We start from the raw sequence: 19,304 nt of genomic DNA, 5'->3' as shown, positions 1-19,304 counted from the left end.
CATTGACTTCCATTATATAAAAAAAAAAGGATCAAAACTGGTTTTTGTTTTTTTTAACAGACACAAAAACGTAGTCGACCTCATTTTTGTGCCCGTTAAAAAAAAAAAAAACGGATGAAAAATACAGATAGGAAAAACTTAGTGTGAACCCAGCCTTGCTGTAAAAACATCTATTTGACCTAAAAAAAAAACCCTTTGTGTTTCAATCTCCAGGACAACGATCTGTAACCTGTACACCATGCCCCGGATATCGGAACCTGTTTGGCTCACTATGATGTCTGGATCGCCTGAGAAGAATCAACTGTGTCAGCGGTTTATGAAGGAGTTTGCCTTCCTGATGGAATACACCTCAAAAAACCAGTAAGGATTCCTATTCATTTCTAGTTAGTGACTGATAATACATCGATATATATATATATATAATATATATATATATATATATATATATATATATATATATATATATATATATATATATATATATATATATACACACACACACACATATATATACTACATTTTCCGACATATAAGGTGAATTTTTGACCCAGAAAAATCTGCCCAGAGGTCGGGGGTCGTCTTATACGCCGGGAATGTTCGCCGCATAAGGCGGGGAGCTCAAAAACGGCCGCATCCCCACCATATGCGGTGACTGCTATAAAAAAAAAACAAAAAAAAAAAAACAATTCAACTCACCTGTCACCTGTTCCCAGCAGCCACGCTTCTCCCGTCATGTTCCCAGGGCAGGCAGCGTGATGCAGAGACACTGCCTGCACCAGAAGTCCTCAAAGCCTCTGCCATTCTCCCAAAACTCTCCCGGCAGCAAAGCGTCTCCAAGTCTCTCTGATGAGAAGTTCTGCTGCCCGGGAGAGCTTTGGGGACTTCCAGTGCAGGCAGTGTCTCTGCATCACACTGCCAGCACCGGAAATATGATTGGAGAATGCGCGATTGCTGGGAACGGGTGACAGGTGAGTGGATAGTTGATTTTATTTTATTTTTTCCAATGGGGGAGTCTGGCGGTGGGGGATGTTCCTGCCTCCCGCTTTAGTTAACCCCCAGGGCTCCAGCTGATAAACCCTGCTGTGGTCAGGCAGAGGTTAACATTTTCCAGCGTATAAGATGAACCCCTGAAAATCATCTTAAAAGTCAAGGGTCATGTTATATGCCCAGTTGTATTATACGGCAGAAAATGCGGTATATAGATTAGGACTTCTCAATTTCTTATCTGCCAGAAAAGAAGCTCTACCGCCTGTGGTCAGAGTCCACGCCAAAATAATAATAATTCTCAGTTTATCTTTTGTTTGTCTTCCGAACCAAGTATAATGGTAAGATAAGCACAAAATGAGTCATTCAGGTTGCTAATCTAGAGATTGCTGCAGACATGGACTTGTCCAACACACAGTAACGTCTGTGAAAACTGCCCAAAATAATGGTAACAGAAATTACATCTTGTCCATCAAGTTCTAAAATTCCTTGCACAGCACATCCCCCGGCACACACATACTACCTAGGCTGTCACCTGAGCGACGCCTGGAAAATCATTGCATTTTTTGGGGATGTATATTACTAATTTGCTGTGGACAGAAAGGGGAAAATAATTAATAAAAAAATAAAAAAAAACTATTAAAAGTCAGGCAGGTTTAGATAAAACTTTATTGTCTTACAAACGCATGGCAGAACACAGAGAAGCGCTCTCTTTCAGCCCACGTCCGTTTCGTGCCCTCCAGTGCTTTTTCAAGGCGTGCCTTGAGAAAGTGCCGGAAGGTGTGAAGCGGTACATCCCTGCTTTTGTGCCTTATTAGAAAACACGGTGCAAGCACATGTTCTGAAGGTAGGGCTCAGTTCTGTAGATGAGCTCTGTTTGCCAGTCATCTAGGTCAGAGAAGGTGAGTGAACGCCAGAAGGCAGATGATGCTGCATCACTTCAGCAGCTCAGCCCCGCCTCTTTGACTCTTCTGAGATAATTCATAAAATCATGAATACGCCAACAGCTTTATAAATAGTACTATTTGTTTTATTGCCTCATAATCTGTCAGCTTATTCCCTTTTTGTCAAATCCATTATGCCAAGGGGGGGTAAAAAAAAAGAGTGGATACTTACTCTCAAGAATTTTAAGTGCCAGTTGCTGTAAACACACACAAAGTTATTTTTAGGTTTGGGAAGGTCTCTACCTGTAATTTTTTTTACAGATATCCCCCTCTCAGTAAACAGCCCAAAGTCTGGCAATGTGACCTGAAAGATCAGTCCAGTGTAAACAGGCACTATCAGTCACAGTCAAAGGACTGAGTACACAACCAGCATGTCCTATGAAGGGCCTTAGTACTCATCTGCTCATTTACTGGTTAAACCCTACTTGTTTTAGTTTACTATGATAAAACAAGGTATCACTTATGTTATCAACATATTTCTGATGCTGGTGTTATTTTTATTCTATTTTCTGTGTATTAATATGTAGCAAGCTATGTTGCCTGAACAGAGCATTCAGATATATGCATTACAGCAACTGCAAAAGGGATTACAGGAACCAGTAGTCAAGAACTGTCAAGTTCTTTTAAGCCCTGTGACTTGTGTTGAGGTCATTGTGCAAGAAAGGGAAGGATGGGTCCAGTGACCATAACATAGTCTGAATGGTGTTACAGTGTATACTGTATTATAATATATTGCACCATTTGTTGTAATCCTGCCTGTTGTGATAATGAGATGACTGCCAAATGTCTGCTTTTTTTTATTAGGCTTAGTGGTCAGAATGAAAACTGCTGGTTTCTTTTTAAATATAGATAATGCATAAAAAAAATGCATAAAACTTGATAGAAAATTCTTAAAAGATGTGTAATCTAAAATATTACTAAGCAATAGGTCACTGTCCGATGATACATTCCCATTAATTGTAATCTTTGTTTTATAGTTTATTATGATGTAGATTCATGTTGTTTGTCACAGAGGAGTGTATCAGGCTGATTGGCAGGATATTATACACGGCCATAATAAATAGTCTATAAATGAAGCATGCTTATTTTCGCTACAATATCCCCTTGAGTACTTTTAGCCAGAGCAGATTATCTGTCAGTTTGGAGTGGGGCAGCTCATCATGTGTATGGGGGCCAGACTTAGTCAGATTTTTGCTCCTCAGGTCACATTCCTTAGCATGGTCATTGTTGCCCAATATAGATTTGTATATTAAAATTAGTATTTACCACCATTTATGGAACGTGGCATGATTCTATTCACGCAAGGCAATGGATAGCAATGTTTTTGGTACACACATACTGTACCATATTGTATTTCCTCTTGGCTTCCTTCAGAATATGAATAGCTCATTTGTTTTCTCTCTGGTGATCAGGCAGTATACATTGAAGTGCAACTACTTTGGCCTCTAGTATGACCCAGTTGGCACCTGCCCCATAAGGGTCTTTGCTGTTATCTAGAACAACACTTTAAAGCCCTGAATGATTATCGACCTTACTTGGCCGATTTCCCACTATTCAGGGTGATAATCATTCAGTGTAAGAGAGCATGTTGAAAGATCACGATCGGCCTGCTGTGCCTCACTCTGCGTAAAAGCAGCAGACCGCGGCTGACTGCAATGGGCCATCCGAACAATCTAAGGATCATTTGGGTGGCCCCTCACGTTGCTCCACGCTTGTTGTCTGTGTATTTAATAGCTCATTGCAGCAAGTGGAGAATGAGGGGGAAGCGAGCCCTGAGCTGACAGGTCGGCACTTGCTTCCCCGGCGCATCTGGCCGTGTTATACAGCCTTAAGCTCAGTGCTCAGCAGTATTCAGCAACCCTATAGAGAATGACTAGAACATTGGTCGTGCACATGTGGAGGTTTGACCCCCACCAATCAGCCTGTTATCCCCTATTCCCCTATTCTGTACATGGGGGGGGGGGGGGTAACTTTGTGAGTTGGGAATACCCCTTTTAACATATTATGGTTGACTGTATAGTTGGACAAAGCAAAAAATAAAATAAAGTTACCAATGCATGGAACGCACCGTGGTAACTATAGTCTGTCTATGAGGAAATGTTCATAGATTCTCCATACCGTCAGTTCAGGTGTAGCATGGTAAGGTCTTTTGAAGGGGTTTTCAGGGTTAAAAAAAAACATAGCTGCTTTCTTCCAGAGACAGCACCACTCCTGTCTTATGGAGTAGTTCAGTTTAAGTTATGATATTGCAGGCTGGGTTATAATACCACACACATGCTGAGATGTGGTGCTGTTTTTGGAAGAAAGCAGGCGTGTTTTTTTTTAATCCTAGATAACCCTTTCAAGTTGTTTAGCTGCATTTGACTTTAAAGTTTACACATTTTGCCAATTTATGAAGGAAATTTATTGGTATTAATGACATTTCCTTCATTAGCCCGGCTAATTATAGAAGAGTTTGACTAACTAGCCGAGAGTTATTAACATACCAACTCTATTTATAACTAGTGTAGTAAGCACACGAATGCAGGCTGTAGAGCTGGAGTCGTGGAGTCGGAGCTAGTTTTGGCTGGAGTCAGAGTTTGAGTCGGAAAAAATGTCTCCAGCTTTAAAAAAAAAATCTTAGAACAATTTAGAATTGAGTTTTGATATGAATTATTATAAGTTTTGCTCATCAATATATATTATGAGCATCATTCTAATAGGACACTGTCCCTATTAGATAAGGGTGGTCGGGGAAAAGTTGTCGGTCACTATTTGGCAGTTTGTTTCTGAGCTGGAAGAGTCCATTGTGTGGGGGGAGATCTTTACTGTTCTCTTCCTGGATGCAGGAGAAGATATCCTGTGTAATATAGAGGAGGAGAAGACATTAGTAGTGTAGCAGTAACCTCTATCCTCAGTGTGGTCTTTTTCTCCAGTGTTCTATGGCTGCAGTAGGCTGTGTGTGTATGCTATGGCTGCAGCAGGTTGTGTGTGTGTGTGTGTGTGTGTGTGTGCACTATGGCTGCAGCAGGGTGTGTGTGTGTGTGCTATGGCTGGCTGTGTGTGTGCGCGCACGCTATGGCTGCAACAGGCTGTGTGTGTGTGTTTGCGCTATGGCTGCAACAGGCTGTGTGTGCGCTATGGCTGCAGTAGGCTGTGTGTGTGTGCGCTAAGGCTGCAGCAGGCTGTGTGTGAGTGCTATGGCCTGCCCCCACACCCACAGTGACCCCTCTATATCACTATGTGTGACTTCTCTATATCACTATGGCTGACATCTATATTACAGGTATCTGACATTATTAGCAGTGTTATCAGTGTTTCTGTGTGTATGGTGACTATTTAGTTAGAAACATAGAAGACTGTCAGCAGGAAAAGACCACCTGTTCCATCTAGTCTAGTTGTGAGTAGTTCAGGACATGGAGGCTGGAGACTGGCTGCATTCACTACACACACACACACACACACACACACACACACACAAGAATCTGCTTTATATCTTTCCTTTTTCCCTCAGAAGTCGCCCCAGGATCATGTAGAACATTAGGGAGAAGCTGCTGGCCAGTGTGATAAATAACTCCTCTGTTATCTGACCGGCCATTTATGAAGGAGCAGGAGTCTGAGTTGGAGTCGGAGCTGCGGCTTACCGACTCCCCAGCCCTGGTCTTTCCATACTTACCAGCTGCAGTATGTCATGCAGGAAATGTTGTTTTATTTTCAGTCTGACACAGCACTCTCTGCTGACATCTCTCTCGGTTTTATATGAATTCCCATAGAAGACCTCTCCTGCTCAGGACAGTTCCTGTCTGACACAGTGCTCTCTGCTGACATCTCTGGTTGAGATGGAAAATAAGCCATTTCCTGCATGACTTATAGTAGCTAATAAGTATGAGAAGACTTGAGATTTTTTTTTTATAAAAGTCAATTACAAATCTATATAAGTTTCTGACCCCAGTTGATTTGAAAGAAAAATATTTTCGCTGGACAACCCCTTTAATAACCATAATAACTGTACTTTAAGTTATCAGAAATAACATTTATATTAACTGTATACTGTGTGTATATACTGTGTACATTTTAAGCATATGTATTTCTTATTTCAGGTTCCTTCCAGCTCTTCTCACCGCTGTCCTCACAAATCATCTGGCATGGGTCCCCACTGTGATGCCCAATGGACAACCACCCATTAAAATTTTCCTTGAAAAACACTCTTCACAAAGTGTAGACATGCTGGCAAAGACTCATCCATACAACCCTCTATGGGCACAGCTGGGTAGGTTCTATATGTCATTTGATTTAAAGAGTCTTCAATCTTTTGATTACACTAGCAATGTCAAGTCCTTACATATAAAAGTCAGAAAGAGCTGTTGGGTGGTGTAAATCTCTTGCACAAGTAAAGACATTAATGTATAGAAAAGATGTGTACTTTACTGTAAAGAGGTGCTATTGCACAGCCAAGTAATGTGGTCATGCACACACTTCAGTTAGGCCGTGTTCACAATTTCCAGACACCTTGCTGGAAAACTGATGGACCCCATCATAGTCATTGGGCTCAGTTAGATGCAGTAGATGTCTGGCCTGAAACAGAGCCATCGTGGCCTCGTTTTTGTTCTGCTGAGCCTGAGTGGAGATGTGAACATGACCTAATACAGGACCTTTACCAAAGCTTCTGCCAGTTCGCTGAATCTTTCTACCAATCACATGGGCCCTGGTCCACAGTCTTTGTGAGCTAGTGTGTTAAAAGTGTCAAGTGTCAAGTTATGATTGCCCAGGACAGATCACTGTTGTAATTTGAGGACTCCAGTAACTTCCAAGATCACTTTATGCATATGTGCTGGTGGGTCTTCATTAGGTGAAATATTAAGTATTTTCAGCTGCTAAAATTGCAGAAATAACTCCTTTAAATGACCATGGAAATGGTGACCATGTACTGTGTGGGCACATTCACTATGTGGCACCATTGTTTCGGCTTGTGATGCTATGTACTTAGAAATTGCTGTGTGGGCACACAGATTTCATGGTCATAATAACTATGAGGATAAACTGGCGACTGGAGGATAAAAAGGGACGGCTGCATTGTAAGTGGGGTTAAGTAAATTTTCTTGCTGGTTTGCTTGTCAATAGGATAGTAATGGGAAAGTAATAGGAATTATAAATCCTCCCACGGCGTACATCTGACGAGTGTCTTAGAACTATAGTGTGCATGGGCGCTGTATGGCTGTGCTTCAAGTGATGTCCATAGAAAATAATGTTTTTTTCCCATGTTAGAGGGGAGAATAAACTTAGTTACAAAACCTGTGGGTGTGGCTCACTTATTGTGTCCTGAGCTCTGCTGCCACCTGCTGTCCATTTTTCAGCATTAAGGAAAATCTTTTATGTTATTTTAAAGACCATGGGGTAAAATTTACCGACTTAAGGCCGAAACTACATCATTGTGTTGCCTAGGTTTGTATTTTTCTTTGTAGTTAGCTCTTATTTATCAACAGTAGGATCGCTTTTACATTTATATGTCACCATCCTATAGAAGCAATGTCTCATATGTCTTTTGTCTTAGCAGCAGTTCCATAGTTGACTTGCCATACTCTGTGTATTGCATCTGGATTTTATAACAGAAACTAAAGCATTTGGCTGCAGATAAATGGTGTATTTGCTTGTGTGTAACAGGTTAGGGCTTGGCACAGAGGGGTTGTAGTCAAAAGAAAAGGTAATCAATGTGTATTTGTAATGATAGAGCTTGTAAACCTTGTGGTTTGATAAGACACAAAGCAAGGGTAAACTTTGTTTATCCTTGGTAAGGAAATAATAGACAACAATCAGCCATAACAATAAGATCCCCTGGCATATGTTGTGTATGATATTTTGAGCTTACAGTTGCCCTTCTGTGGGATAGGACCGGCCTGGCTAGTGCTTAGTTTACATCAGGGAGACTTGGGGACCCATGACACTATTGCCAGTTCACTGACTGTCCTCCTTTGGATGAGGTTTGGCTTTGACCCAGTCATCTAGCCATCACTAGTTGGCCCTTATCATAGTCACTCAGATCCTTAACTTTTCCTAATTTGAACATATCTTCTTCAAGACCTAACTATTCACTTACTGCTTAATTTACCCTGTCTCTTGACTGGAGATAATCCCTGTTATTCACATCATCACCAGTCAGAGCATTTAATGTTATAGTGAATCTGTGTATGTATAAGAGGTAAAATACAAATACACCAAAACACAGTACCGCTCTATTACCTTGGTATTATAATATGTTTACTAAATCTTCTTTTGTCTCTATGTAGGAGACTTATATGGAGCTATTGGGTCTCCAGTGCGGTCATCAAGAACGGTTGTTGTAGGCAAAAGGCAAGATCTTGTGCAGAGGTTGCTGTATTTTCTGACCTACTTCATCAGATGTTCTGAACTTCAAGAGACCCATCTCCTGGAGAGTGGGGAAGATGAAGCCATTGTTATGCCTGGCACAGTCATCACCACCATGCTGCAGAAAGGAGAGGTGGAAGAGACGGACTATGTGCTGATCACAATGCATAAGAATAAGGGATGTTTGCTGAGTAGTGAACCAGAGGTAACACGAACGTCTGATAATAAGTGTCAGTGTTGCCAGTGTCCCCTCACTGACCAACCGAACAACAACTTGCTAGAGGAAAACAGTCCTAAGGATTCCTTTTCGGAGTCAGTGGAGGCAAGCAGTGATCGGAGCCAGTTAGTTTCTCAATCATCCGGCCAAGAGGAAGATGGTTATTCTGAAGTCTATAAGGATAAATCAAGAACTTGTCTGGACGCCAAGATAGAGACTGTCATTAACATTGGGGCAGCTCCCTTAGATAAATGTGTCTTGGCAGTGGGGAGTCTTGAGCCAGTGGTTCAGGGTTTGGAAAATGAAAAACTACAAGATGAAGGCCTGACTGTCAAAGGCATGAAAACTGGTGAGATTGGTATAGAGAAGAAACCTCCTGACAAGTCTGCAGCCATGCCTTGTGGCTCCGGTCACCTCCTGAACAAGGTGAAATTTCAGATTGGCGATTCTATGTCACCTGACTCAGATATAGAGATAAAAATCCAAAATGTAGCAGATCAGATGCAGAAGCATCAGCTTAATCCAGTGCAGGAACAGAGGACACTATCTGATCACCAGTTCAGTATGGCAAAACCAAATACTGAGGACCAAAAAACTGGTGGCACATGTGAAAAGCTTCCCCGGGTGGCAAGCAAAATGCAGAACTGGAATCCTTTTCATCCTGAAAACATTAGCATGTTTGATGAGTATTTTCCAGATGATGGTTCTATCGAAGTGAAGATCATTGATGAAATTCCAAAAGGAGGAGCAAAAAAGTCTGATTGTGACAGCGACTCTGGGTGCACGAAAAAACTTTGTGAGGTAGATAAACCATCTTCTGGTGTAACAACAAATTCAGTTCTTCCAAATTTATGCAAAAACTGCTTTGCTGAGCTGGACCAAAGAGACAAAGTCTCTGTATCTGTCCCCCATGGGGATAAAGAGAAATCTGATAGTAAAGTTGCAGTAGGCGCTGACTGGGACATACCGAGGAATGAGAGCTCAGACAGTGCCCTGGGTGACAGTGAAAGTGAGGATACTGGCCATGAGCTTCTCGCACCAAGTATTAACTACTACGGGGCCGAGCAGGAGGAATGGATGGAAGAAGAGGAAATACAGTTTCCAGGGTGAGGATTTACATACACATTGTTAGGGTTCACTACACACTGTATTACTTAATATGTGACAATAAGATTAATTATAAAATAGCCCACAAAGGTATTTTGCTAGTCTAGAGAAATACTGAGTCTGCACCTACTTGTTTCTCTGTTCCCGCATGTTTTTGGTGTGACAATCTTGAAGACAGGTTTTGAATACTTCTGGGGAAATACGATTTTATGTTGTAAAATCATAAAAATGCTAAAATTTACTGTACCTTTTCAAGTACAAATCTTATGCACTTCCAACTTTTTTCATGTGTGTGTTTTCTCGTTTTTCAGATCAAAGCTGGTTGAGGTTAACTCTGTAAAGCCCAACATAGCCAACTTTGGGAGATCCTTGTTAGCTGGCTATTGCTCGTCCTATGTACCAGACTTTGTTCTGCAAGGTATAGGAAGCGAGGAGAAGTTAAGGCAGTGCCTGATGTCAGACCTGTCACACGCTGTACAGGTAGGTTATGGACATATATTGGGGGCTGATGAATGACTACTGTCACTAGCCCACTGGTTAATCCAGTTATTTGATTTTCTTCCATAGCATCCAGTGTTGGATGAACCTATTGCAGAGGCTGTCTGCATTATTGCAGACGTGGATAAATGGTCAGTACAAGTGGCCAGTAGTCAGAGGAGGACAACTGATAACAAGTTAGGCAAGGAGGTGCTGGTATCCAGCCTGGTCTCCAGCCTTCTTCATTCCACTCTCCAGCTTTATAAACACAACATATCAGCAAACTTCGTGAGTACAGTTTATATCATTTTTCTTATTTGGGAGGAGTTTGGAAGTGGTTGGGTGGTTAAACTTTTGTTTAAAGTGTCACTGTCGTTTGCAAAAACTTGACGTGTCATAGAGATATTTTTGATCGAGTGTTCACACCCATACGCGGTCCTTTTCTGGCTCTGTGTCACGCATTGAGACGGGCTCCTAATGTAAGTCTATAGAGCCCGACCCTATCACGCAGTGAGTGTTTACACCCAGACCAATCAAAACTTTTCACACGTCTCTACAGTGTTGACTTCTTAATAATAGAAACTATATAATAATTTTCATCAAATTTCTCTTTGTGCTTGTGACCACAGATAGTGGCAGAATTTGCTGGGGCACAGCAACCTCATTTTATTTCCATTTCCTTTTTTTCTCCATAGTGCATCATGCATCTGGAAGACCGACTGCAAGAGCTTTACTTCAAAAGCAGAATGCTTTCCGAATATCTAAAAGGACAAACCAGAGTTCACGTGAAGGAGCTGAGCATGGTGTTAGGGTAAGATACATAGTTTATTACATTTATTTTAACAGCTTCAGGTACATTTGCTTTAAAGGGGTTATCCAGCACTACAAAAACATGGCCACTTTTCCCCCTACTGTTGTCTCCAGTTCAGGTGAGGTTTGCAATTAAGCTCCATTTACATCAATGGAACTGAGTTTTAAAACCCCATCCAATCTGGAGTCAGTAGGGGGAAAGTGGCCATGTTTTTGTAGCGCTGGATAACCCCTTTAAGTTTTTTTTATATGAATAGACTGGTAGTCTATTTCCCTGCACCGGCCCAGCCTGAAGCACAGAAGGCGGGTTTGCCAGCCCCCAGTGTGATGAAACCTCCGCCCCTGTGTGACACAGCTCAATTACAATGAAGGAAGCCACATCTCAGAGAGGAGGGGCTTCCTCATATTGGGGGGGGGGGGGGGCGGGCTCACCTCCAGTACTTGAGGCCGGCCCAGTGCCCAGGAAAGGACAAGAAACGGACCGCGGCACCATCTCCCACACGTCTGCGCCAGTCTATTCATATGAAAAAAAAACCTAAAGCTTTAAGGGTAGCTTCACACGTACCGGATCCACAGCGGATTTCACGCTTGGTGCCACGGCTGTGTGTGAGGCTCCTGTCTCTCCTCGCTCCCCATCAGCCAATCAATGCACGGCAGCTCTGATTGGCTGATGACTGATGGGAGCCGGGAGCCTCACACACAGCTGTGGTGCCGAGCAGGTAATGTATGCTCCGCACCGAGGGCTTCGGGGATTAAAGGGGCCAGGTTACATATCTGCAGTGGAATGAAAATTCTGCTGTGGATATGAAACCCCATAGACCTTCATACTACCAGAATCCGCACCGGATTTCCCTGCATACTCGCAGCGTGAAATCTGCTGCAGATCCGGTACATGTGAAGCTACCCTAAGACTAGACAGTATGGGGCTAGGCCACATCCATGCCTTTTCAGTTAAATGAATTACATCCCAATTATTATAAGCCCCTGCATATTTGCCCATCTTATTGTTTTATAAGGACCGACATGCTTCATGTTTAGCGCAGTAAGTAAACCGCTGTTTTTGTTTAACTTTTTTTCCAGAATTGAATCCAGTGATCTTCCGTTACTTGCTGCAGTTGCAAGCACCCATTCTCCATACGTTGCACAGATCCTTCTGTAAAAGGGAATATGTTATCAAACCACAAGCTTCATTGGAGGGGACAATGTCTTATTGCAGTATTTGGTAATAGTGATGAAATAGACTTTACGGCTGAGTAGTATTTCAGCTGATATTCAGGAAGATAATCACATTGCAGCAGATTATTCCCCATCTTTTTTTATGAAAGGAAAAGAACTTCTGGATCATGAGAAATAAACCGCATACTTTTATGGGTCCTTATTACAGCAGCATTTCAGACGCTTTTAAAGACTTCAGATTTTTTTTTCTTCATCTTTGTAACTTTGTATGAACTTTTAAAAAAATCAGTTTTGTAAATAGGGTGAGAAGTGAACAAATGTTGAGTGTGACTTTGAATGGCTGCTTCTTACAGTACAAATCTCACTTTCATGTAACAAGTTTCACTTGCTAGCAAACCAGGTCCTATGAAGAAGGAAACTATTACCTTTCACAAAGAACTGTTGTCTCTTATTTACAAGGGGTCACCAAAAATTGTGCAAGGCCTAATGCAACCTTGGAAGTGTGAGAAGTGTTGTAGCTTTACAGAGGAAATATACAGTATAATGGCATAAAACACAGTACAGCAATTCCTGACAGTCACTGCAGTGGACTGAACTGCCAAAAAGGGCTCTTTATTATGGGCCAAGTTCTGATGTTACACTACCTTGCCTCAAAAATCATCTTTCTCCTACATAACATGGGGGCGGCCATGTTGTAGGCAGAAACACCGTTCATGAAAATGTTGCTTTTACATTTATCAAAAATGCCCCTGTCCATTGTATATTGTCAATTAGCATGTATTAATATTTCTTTAAATGGAAAGAACCTTAAGAAGATTCACTTCATCAAGTACGGAAGGGCCTTTTCACAATGTTCAGTTTCTTTCGTTTTCCTCCTGGAAATGTGTGAATACACTTGGGTAGTTCCATTGTTCTTCCAATGGGATGTGCAAATACACACTCACACTGCCCATATTTTTTGGGTTTGGACACACTTCCACCGACAAGAGGAATAGTAGCACCCAGTTGTTTATGTATTCATACATTTCCAGGAGGAATAACAGAGGAGGAGTAGAATGTTATTTTTTTGTAGAGAGTATTTACTACATAAGACATGTCAGGAGAGCTGACCTGTTTCTTCAACCCATATATAATTTTATTTTATTTTTTTCATTTGTGTAAAGCAGTACCATAACATTTTGGTTAATATGATGAAATGTGGGGTCGTACAGAAGTTAGTTAGGAAATGATCATGTGCTCATTGAACATCCACTATTTTCTCCTTTGTTTTTTTATGATGCCAGCAAATATCAGAGGAATATGTTTCATTGTTAGTATAAATGTTTTTGTGTTATCACCACTTTTGTTAAATTTACCCCTTGTACCACAAGTCATTCAATCAAGGCTGGTGGGACAGCATGAAAGTGATGACAGCTTCCTGTTAAAATAAATGTCATTATAGTTATGACGATAGTGGGAGTTATGATGGAGTCCTAATAAATAGCTGAGTACTAGAGGCTGCGAAAATGGTAGAGAAGCGCAAAGTAATACCCATAGGTAACATGTTGCAATGCTTTTCACTAAGATTTAACATAAAAAAATCTATTTTTCCTCATTTTTGTTTTGTATGTATTTCATGAAGGAAATTATCCCTATGGATGTAAGGAAATAATAGCAATTAGAGAAGGGCAATATAATATTCAATAACTAACATGTTAGGCTATTACAGTGCTGATTATATATATATAATTTTGTTTTTATACTATGAGCCTCATCTTGATCCACATGTACAGTCATGGCCAAAAGTTTTGAGAATGACACAAATATTATATTTTCACATGATCTGCTGCCCTCTGGTTTTTATGTGTGTTTGTCAGATGTTTTTATCACATACAGAAATATAATTGCAATCATATTATGAGAGTTAACGCAGCAGGTCAATATTTTCAGTGTTGACCCTTCTTCAGGACCTCTGCAATTCTCCCTGGCTGCTCTCAATCAACTTCTAGACCAAATCCTGACTGATAGCAGTCCATTCTTGCACAATTAATGCTTGCATTTTGTCAGAATTTGTTGGTTTTCTCAATGGGATTAAGATCTGGGGAGTTTCCAGGCCATGGACCCAAAATCTCTGTTTTGTTCCCTGAGCCATTTAGCACCTTTGCTCTATGGCAAGGTGCTCCATCATGCTGGAAAAGGCATTGTTGATCGCTAAACTGCTCTTGGACGGTTGAGAGAAGTTGCTCTTGGAGGACATTCTAGTGCCATTCTTTTTTCATGGCTGTGTTTTTAGGCAAGACTGAGAGAGCCGATTTCCCTTGGCTGAAAAGCAACCCCACACATGAATGGTTTCAGGATGCTTTACAGTTGGCATGAGACAAGACTAGTGGTAGCGTCTTCTCCGAATAAGCTGTTTTCCAGATGTCCCAAACAATTGGAAAGGGGATTCTTTAGAGAAAATGACTTTACCCCAGTCCTCAGCAGTCCACTCCCTGTACCTTTTGCAGGATATAAGTCTGTCTCTGATGTTTTTGCTGGAGAGAAATGGCTTCTTTGCTGCCCTCCTTGAGACCAGGCCTTGCTCCAAGAGTCTCCGCCTCACAGTGCGTGCAGATGCACTTACACCTGCCTGCTGCCATTCCTGAGCAAGCTCTGTACTGCTGGTAGCCCGATCCCTCAGCTGAAACACTTTTAAGAGACTGTCCTGGTGCTTGCTGGTGTTTCTTGGCGCGCCCTGGAGCCTTTTTGGCAACAATGAAACTTCTCGCCTTGAAGTTCTTGATGATGCAATAGATTGTTGACTGAGGTGCAATCTTTCTAGCTGCGATACTCTTCCCTGTTAGGCCATTTTTGTGCAGTGCAATGATGACTGCACGTGTTTCTTTAGAGATAACCATGGTTAACAGAAGAGAAACAATGATGCCAAGCACCAGCCTCCTTTTAAAGTGTCCAGTGGTGTCATTCTTACTTAATCATGACAGATTGATCGCCAGTCCTGTCCTCGTCAGCACCCACACCTGTGTTGGAGCAATCATTGAAACAATGTTAGCTGGTCCTTTTAAGGCAGGGCTGCAATTATGTTGAAATGCGTTTTGGGGGATAAAGTTCATTTTCTAGGCAATTATTGACTTTGCAAGTAATTGCTGTTAAGCTGATCACTCTTTATAACATTCTGGAGTATATGCAAATTGCCATTTTAAAAACTGAAGCAGTAGAATTTGTAAAAAATTTTGGCCATGACTGTAAGCTGTCATCTAGATTGCAGGAGCATTTATGTCTTTGTTATTTTATAAAAACTTTTGACATGCCATTGAGAAATGTTAAAGGGAATGTGTCATCAGAAAATGACCCAATGTTTAAATCAACTTTTGATTTTAAAGGGGAAGTCCAGAGGAAATAAAAATTTTCAAGTAGGCAGAGGCAGGGATGGACATAATAAACAAGCCCTACTTTCCTCTCCCCTCTTGCAACTGTAGCGCTGACTTATCACTCTGGGACCCCCGCTGGGTTGGGGATCTCCTGCTCCAGCGATGTCATCGCCCTGCTGATAGATTGCCCGCTTAGCCAATCAGTGACTGGGTTGTGACACCGCTCCAGGTACTCTGATTGGCTGAGCCTGCAATCCATCAGCCTGGTCAGGCAGATGAGTTTCGGCAGGGATCCTGGACCCTGTGACGCCGTGCTTTGTTGGCACAGGAAGAGGTAAGTAGTGATTGTTCCCACCTGCCCCTTCCTGCTTTCAAATTCTTTTTTTTTTCCTCAGGACTTCTCCTTTAAACATATATGTTAAGAATTTTTGGTGATTTTTATATATTTTTTTTATTTTTATAAAATAATCCTAAAATCTTGCAGTTTTCATTCTCACCACTAGGTTTTAACCTATACTGACGCTTTCTGTTGTGTCTGTGGTGATAAGAGGCTGCAGTAATGTTGCACATTTGTCTCAAGGAGTCAGGGACTGTGTATTGTCATCTATGTTCATGGGGCTTGCTATAAAGCATGTTACTAAATGCTGTTCAATTCAGCTCAGGCAAGATGGCAGCCCCATAAATGTACAAAAAGTGAAATAAAAAAAAAAAATAGTCAAAAAATAAAAACTGATTAGAAAAAAGGGTTAATTATCCGATTTTAATCAGTAAAGAAAATCTAGTTATCTAGTTAATACAATCCTAAATTTTGATCTGTGAGGTGAACTGAGCATTTTCTCTCCCTGCTGTTTCCTTGCTACAAGAAACACTTTGTAGAAAGTCTACATAGTGAGAAGACCATAAAGCTTCATTCACACATTCCGTGTTCTGACCATGAAAAACTGGCGACACATATGGAGAATGTCTGTCCTGGACTGTTTCCCCACACGGATAGAACACTGAATGTGGGAATGCAGTCTGATGAAGAGAAAGCGATCAGCTGAGTACTAGTAAGCAGCGGGGGTCTCATCACCTTTTTAATATGTCTCTATAACTCGTCATTTTTTAATGGAAGTACCAGCTTAGGCATTACTAGATCAACCAGACAGAAAATATAGTATTGTCTAATAAATATGATATTGTCTATTAGCTCTTAATTGTTAACACAATCCCACTTGTTCTTTATGACACAAGCCCAACTGCAGTGAAGCCCTGTCTAGGTGACCACCAATCAAATTAAGTGATTTTAGAGCAGAAAGAAGACATAGATATGTTTTACACAGTTAGATATAATATGTGCTGCATCTAAGCTTGTGCATGGTGCAGAGAACTGTGCATAGAGTAAGAGGGGTGACCGTATCACTTTAAGACAAGGCAGTGCCTCATATATGGATTCCGAAGCAGCATATTCCATATAATCCTTATTATCCTGGATTATTCAAAACATACATAACTTTACTACATACTAATAAATAAAGCTTAAGGGTAAAAAAAACTAAGAATATAAAACTTTATGCCTTATAAAAATAAGCTGCATCACAGCCTACGTGAATTAACCACTTGTGGTCTACTCTGTGTTCTCAATGTGAACTGACAGCAATCTAAAATACAATATATTTTGCTCAGCCTATTGAAGTTAACCATTGTAGAAGACATTAATAAGCAGAAAAAAAAAGGGTCTTTTGATTTACCCTCTGTACCTTTTCAGTGCAGGTTTTATAGGCTCCTGTCCTTGACCAAATTCTGGATCATTTGTTATTGTCTTAAATTCCTGGTTTAAATATCCGCTGTGTGTAATATCTGCTCCTCCTGGATTGCTAGAAAGCATTGGTGGTATTGTCTGTTTGCTTCCTTAAATTATTTGGATGAATCATGTGTATAATGTACAGAGCCGTCTTCCTGTATATGTAAATATTTTTCCATAATATGCACTGTATTATATTACTAAACCCAATTTTATGGGCAACCTTTTGTGCAATAAATACCAGTCTTGTCAATATTTATTGCTGCCGTTGTTTTTGTGAACTTAGAGCATATTTATATCTATTCTGAAACCTATTTTATGGTATATGTCATAAAACCAGCAGAGCGGTATGCCAGTATATACCTAACATACTTCCATATTCAGTGTTTTTGCAGGACTTGTGGCCATCCTGCTGGTTTGCTGTCATATACCACAATATATGAATCAGAAACTATATAAATATGTCCTAAGATTTTGTTAGCTGATAATATGTGTGAGATGGCAAATACAACATTTTAGAGAATGCTGTATGAGTTGATGAGCAATAAAAGATGTGTGGCTCCAAACAAACAAACAAACAAAAAAGGCATGCAGAGCTCCCATAGCAAGCTACAGTATGAACTTACAGATCAGTACAACACCAATACTCTAAGGAGCCAGTGCAGATAGCAAATATGAAACTTATTACATTATAGGAAATATCAAAAATACACTCATTAAGAGTGCTTTATTAAAGGGGTTATCCAGAATTAGAAAAACAGAAACTTCAAAAAGATTAAATAGAAGTATTTTATAAATCTGTATTGGACACCAGTTGATTTGAAAAAAAATGTTGTTTTTACTGGAGTACCCCTCTTAAGCCTAAAGTTCCGCCCATACACTTTAATGGTGCGTTCACACCTACAGGATCTGCAGCTGATTTTCTGCAGCAGATTTCATTTAAATAACTGAACACAGCATCAAATCTGCTGCAGATCTGCTGCAGATCCTGTAGGTGTGAACGCACCCTAAATAAGTGATGGCAAAAATTGTTTGGATGCTAATCAAATCTTCCACCTGCTGCCCATCATCTCTATGAAGAGAAGAGCGGTAACCCAGCTTATATTTCTCTGAATAAAGGGGCTGGTTGTGATTTTCCAGCCCCCATTGTCAATGGTGGTTCTAGGTGGGCCCCATAGATAACATGTCCGTTTTACTACAGGGTGAAAAATGTTAAAATGAAACCCCTGTCTTATTTACTAATGGTGTGTTACACAAAAATGCCAGAAACCTGACTCTCCTGTAGTTTTTGTCTAAAAACTCAAAAAGTGGGTGCCTAATGGGTTATAACTGAAATATTTATCAAACAAACATGATGACCGTTCTGTCCCTACGTAAATGGCTGATAGGATAGTCTCACAGTCACTATCTTCGTATCCAGAATGTGGAACAGACCGGATCAGAACCAGCTCAGCTTCTTAAAGTGTGACTGTCGTTTTTTTTTTTTTTTGCAGAAATCAATAGTCTAGGCGTTTTTAAGAAACGTAATTGGGTTTATTAGGCAAATATGCTAGTATCTGCATTCAAAAAGACTTTCTCCAGGTCCCCTCCTTCCCTCCTCTCTCTCATTCACTGCTCATTATCAGGAAATCTCGGCTGGTTTACATCAGTCCGGCCCTGTCTGTTCTATTGACAGGGGAGGGGGGAGGAGGAGGAAGGAGGGAGATTAGTCATCAGCAGAGAGCAGAGAACAAAGGATTACACAGCAGGAACTGTGTGAAAGCCGCTATTCAGAGGTCAGAGCGATCAGTACTGACCTCAGAGGAGATAGACAGGTGATGTAGCTGTAAATTAACTTCTTATTGTCATGTTTCAAAACAATGAAGAAGCGTGGGAGCTTCAAAATGCTTTTTCATGATAAAATGCATTTTTTGGCTAATAAACCCAATTACAAAGTTTCTTAAAATCACCTGTACTATTGATTTTTGCAAAAAAATTTTAAACGACAGTGACACTTTAAGACTCTTATCAGTGATATGAATCAAGTTTTGGTTTATTCAACTTTGATACAGCAATAATGAATGGTAAAACACTGTAATTAGTTGTGTAGTTACTAAAACTGATGCCTACACAAGCGC

At 40.7% G+C, this 19,304-nt stretch overlaps 1 protein-coding gene across 3 annotated transcripts in view; it reads left to right on the top strand.

Annotated features, from left to right (window-relative positions):
• The window catches only part of FNIP1 (folliculin interacting protein 1), a 79,333-nt gene extending 61,891 nt beyond the window's left edge, over positions 1 to 17,442 (top strand). For all 3 annotated transcript variants that reach the window (XM_069970804.1, XM_069970784.1, XM_069970795.1), the window contains 7 exons: positions 214 to 360; positions 6,008 to 6,177; positions 8,192 to 9,593; positions 9,906 to 10,074; positions 10,162 to 10,359; positions 10,767 to 10,882; positions 11,962 to 17,442. In XM_069970804.1, the coding sequence (XP_069826905.1) occupies positions 214 to 360; positions 6,008 to 6,177; positions 8,192 to 9,593; positions 9,906 to 10,074; positions 10,162 to 10,359; positions 10,767 to 10,882; positions 11,962 to 12,040 (2,281 nt within the window). In that variant the 3' untranslated portion in view covers positions 12,041 to 17,442. The remainder of the gene's footprint in view (positions 1 to 213; positions 361 to 6,007; positions 6,178 to 8,191; positions 9,594 to 9,905; positions 10,075 to 10,161; positions 10,360 to 10,766; positions 10,883 to 11,961) is intronic.
• Positions 17,443 to 19,304: the final 1,862 nt, after the last annotated feature.

This window comes from Dendropsophus ebraccatus, chromosome 1 (genome assembly GCF_027789765.1).
Source record: "Dendropsophus ebraccatus isolate aDenEbr1 chromosome 1, aDenEbr1.pat, whole genome shotgun sequence".
In the NCBI taxonomy this organism is placed as follows: Eukaryota; Metazoa; Chordata; class Amphibia; order Anura; family Hylidae; genus Dendropsophus; species Dendropsophus ebraccatus.
The sequence above is the reverse complement of the archived record's forward strand: the minus strand, read 5'-3'. Positions and strand labels throughout refer to the sequence as shown.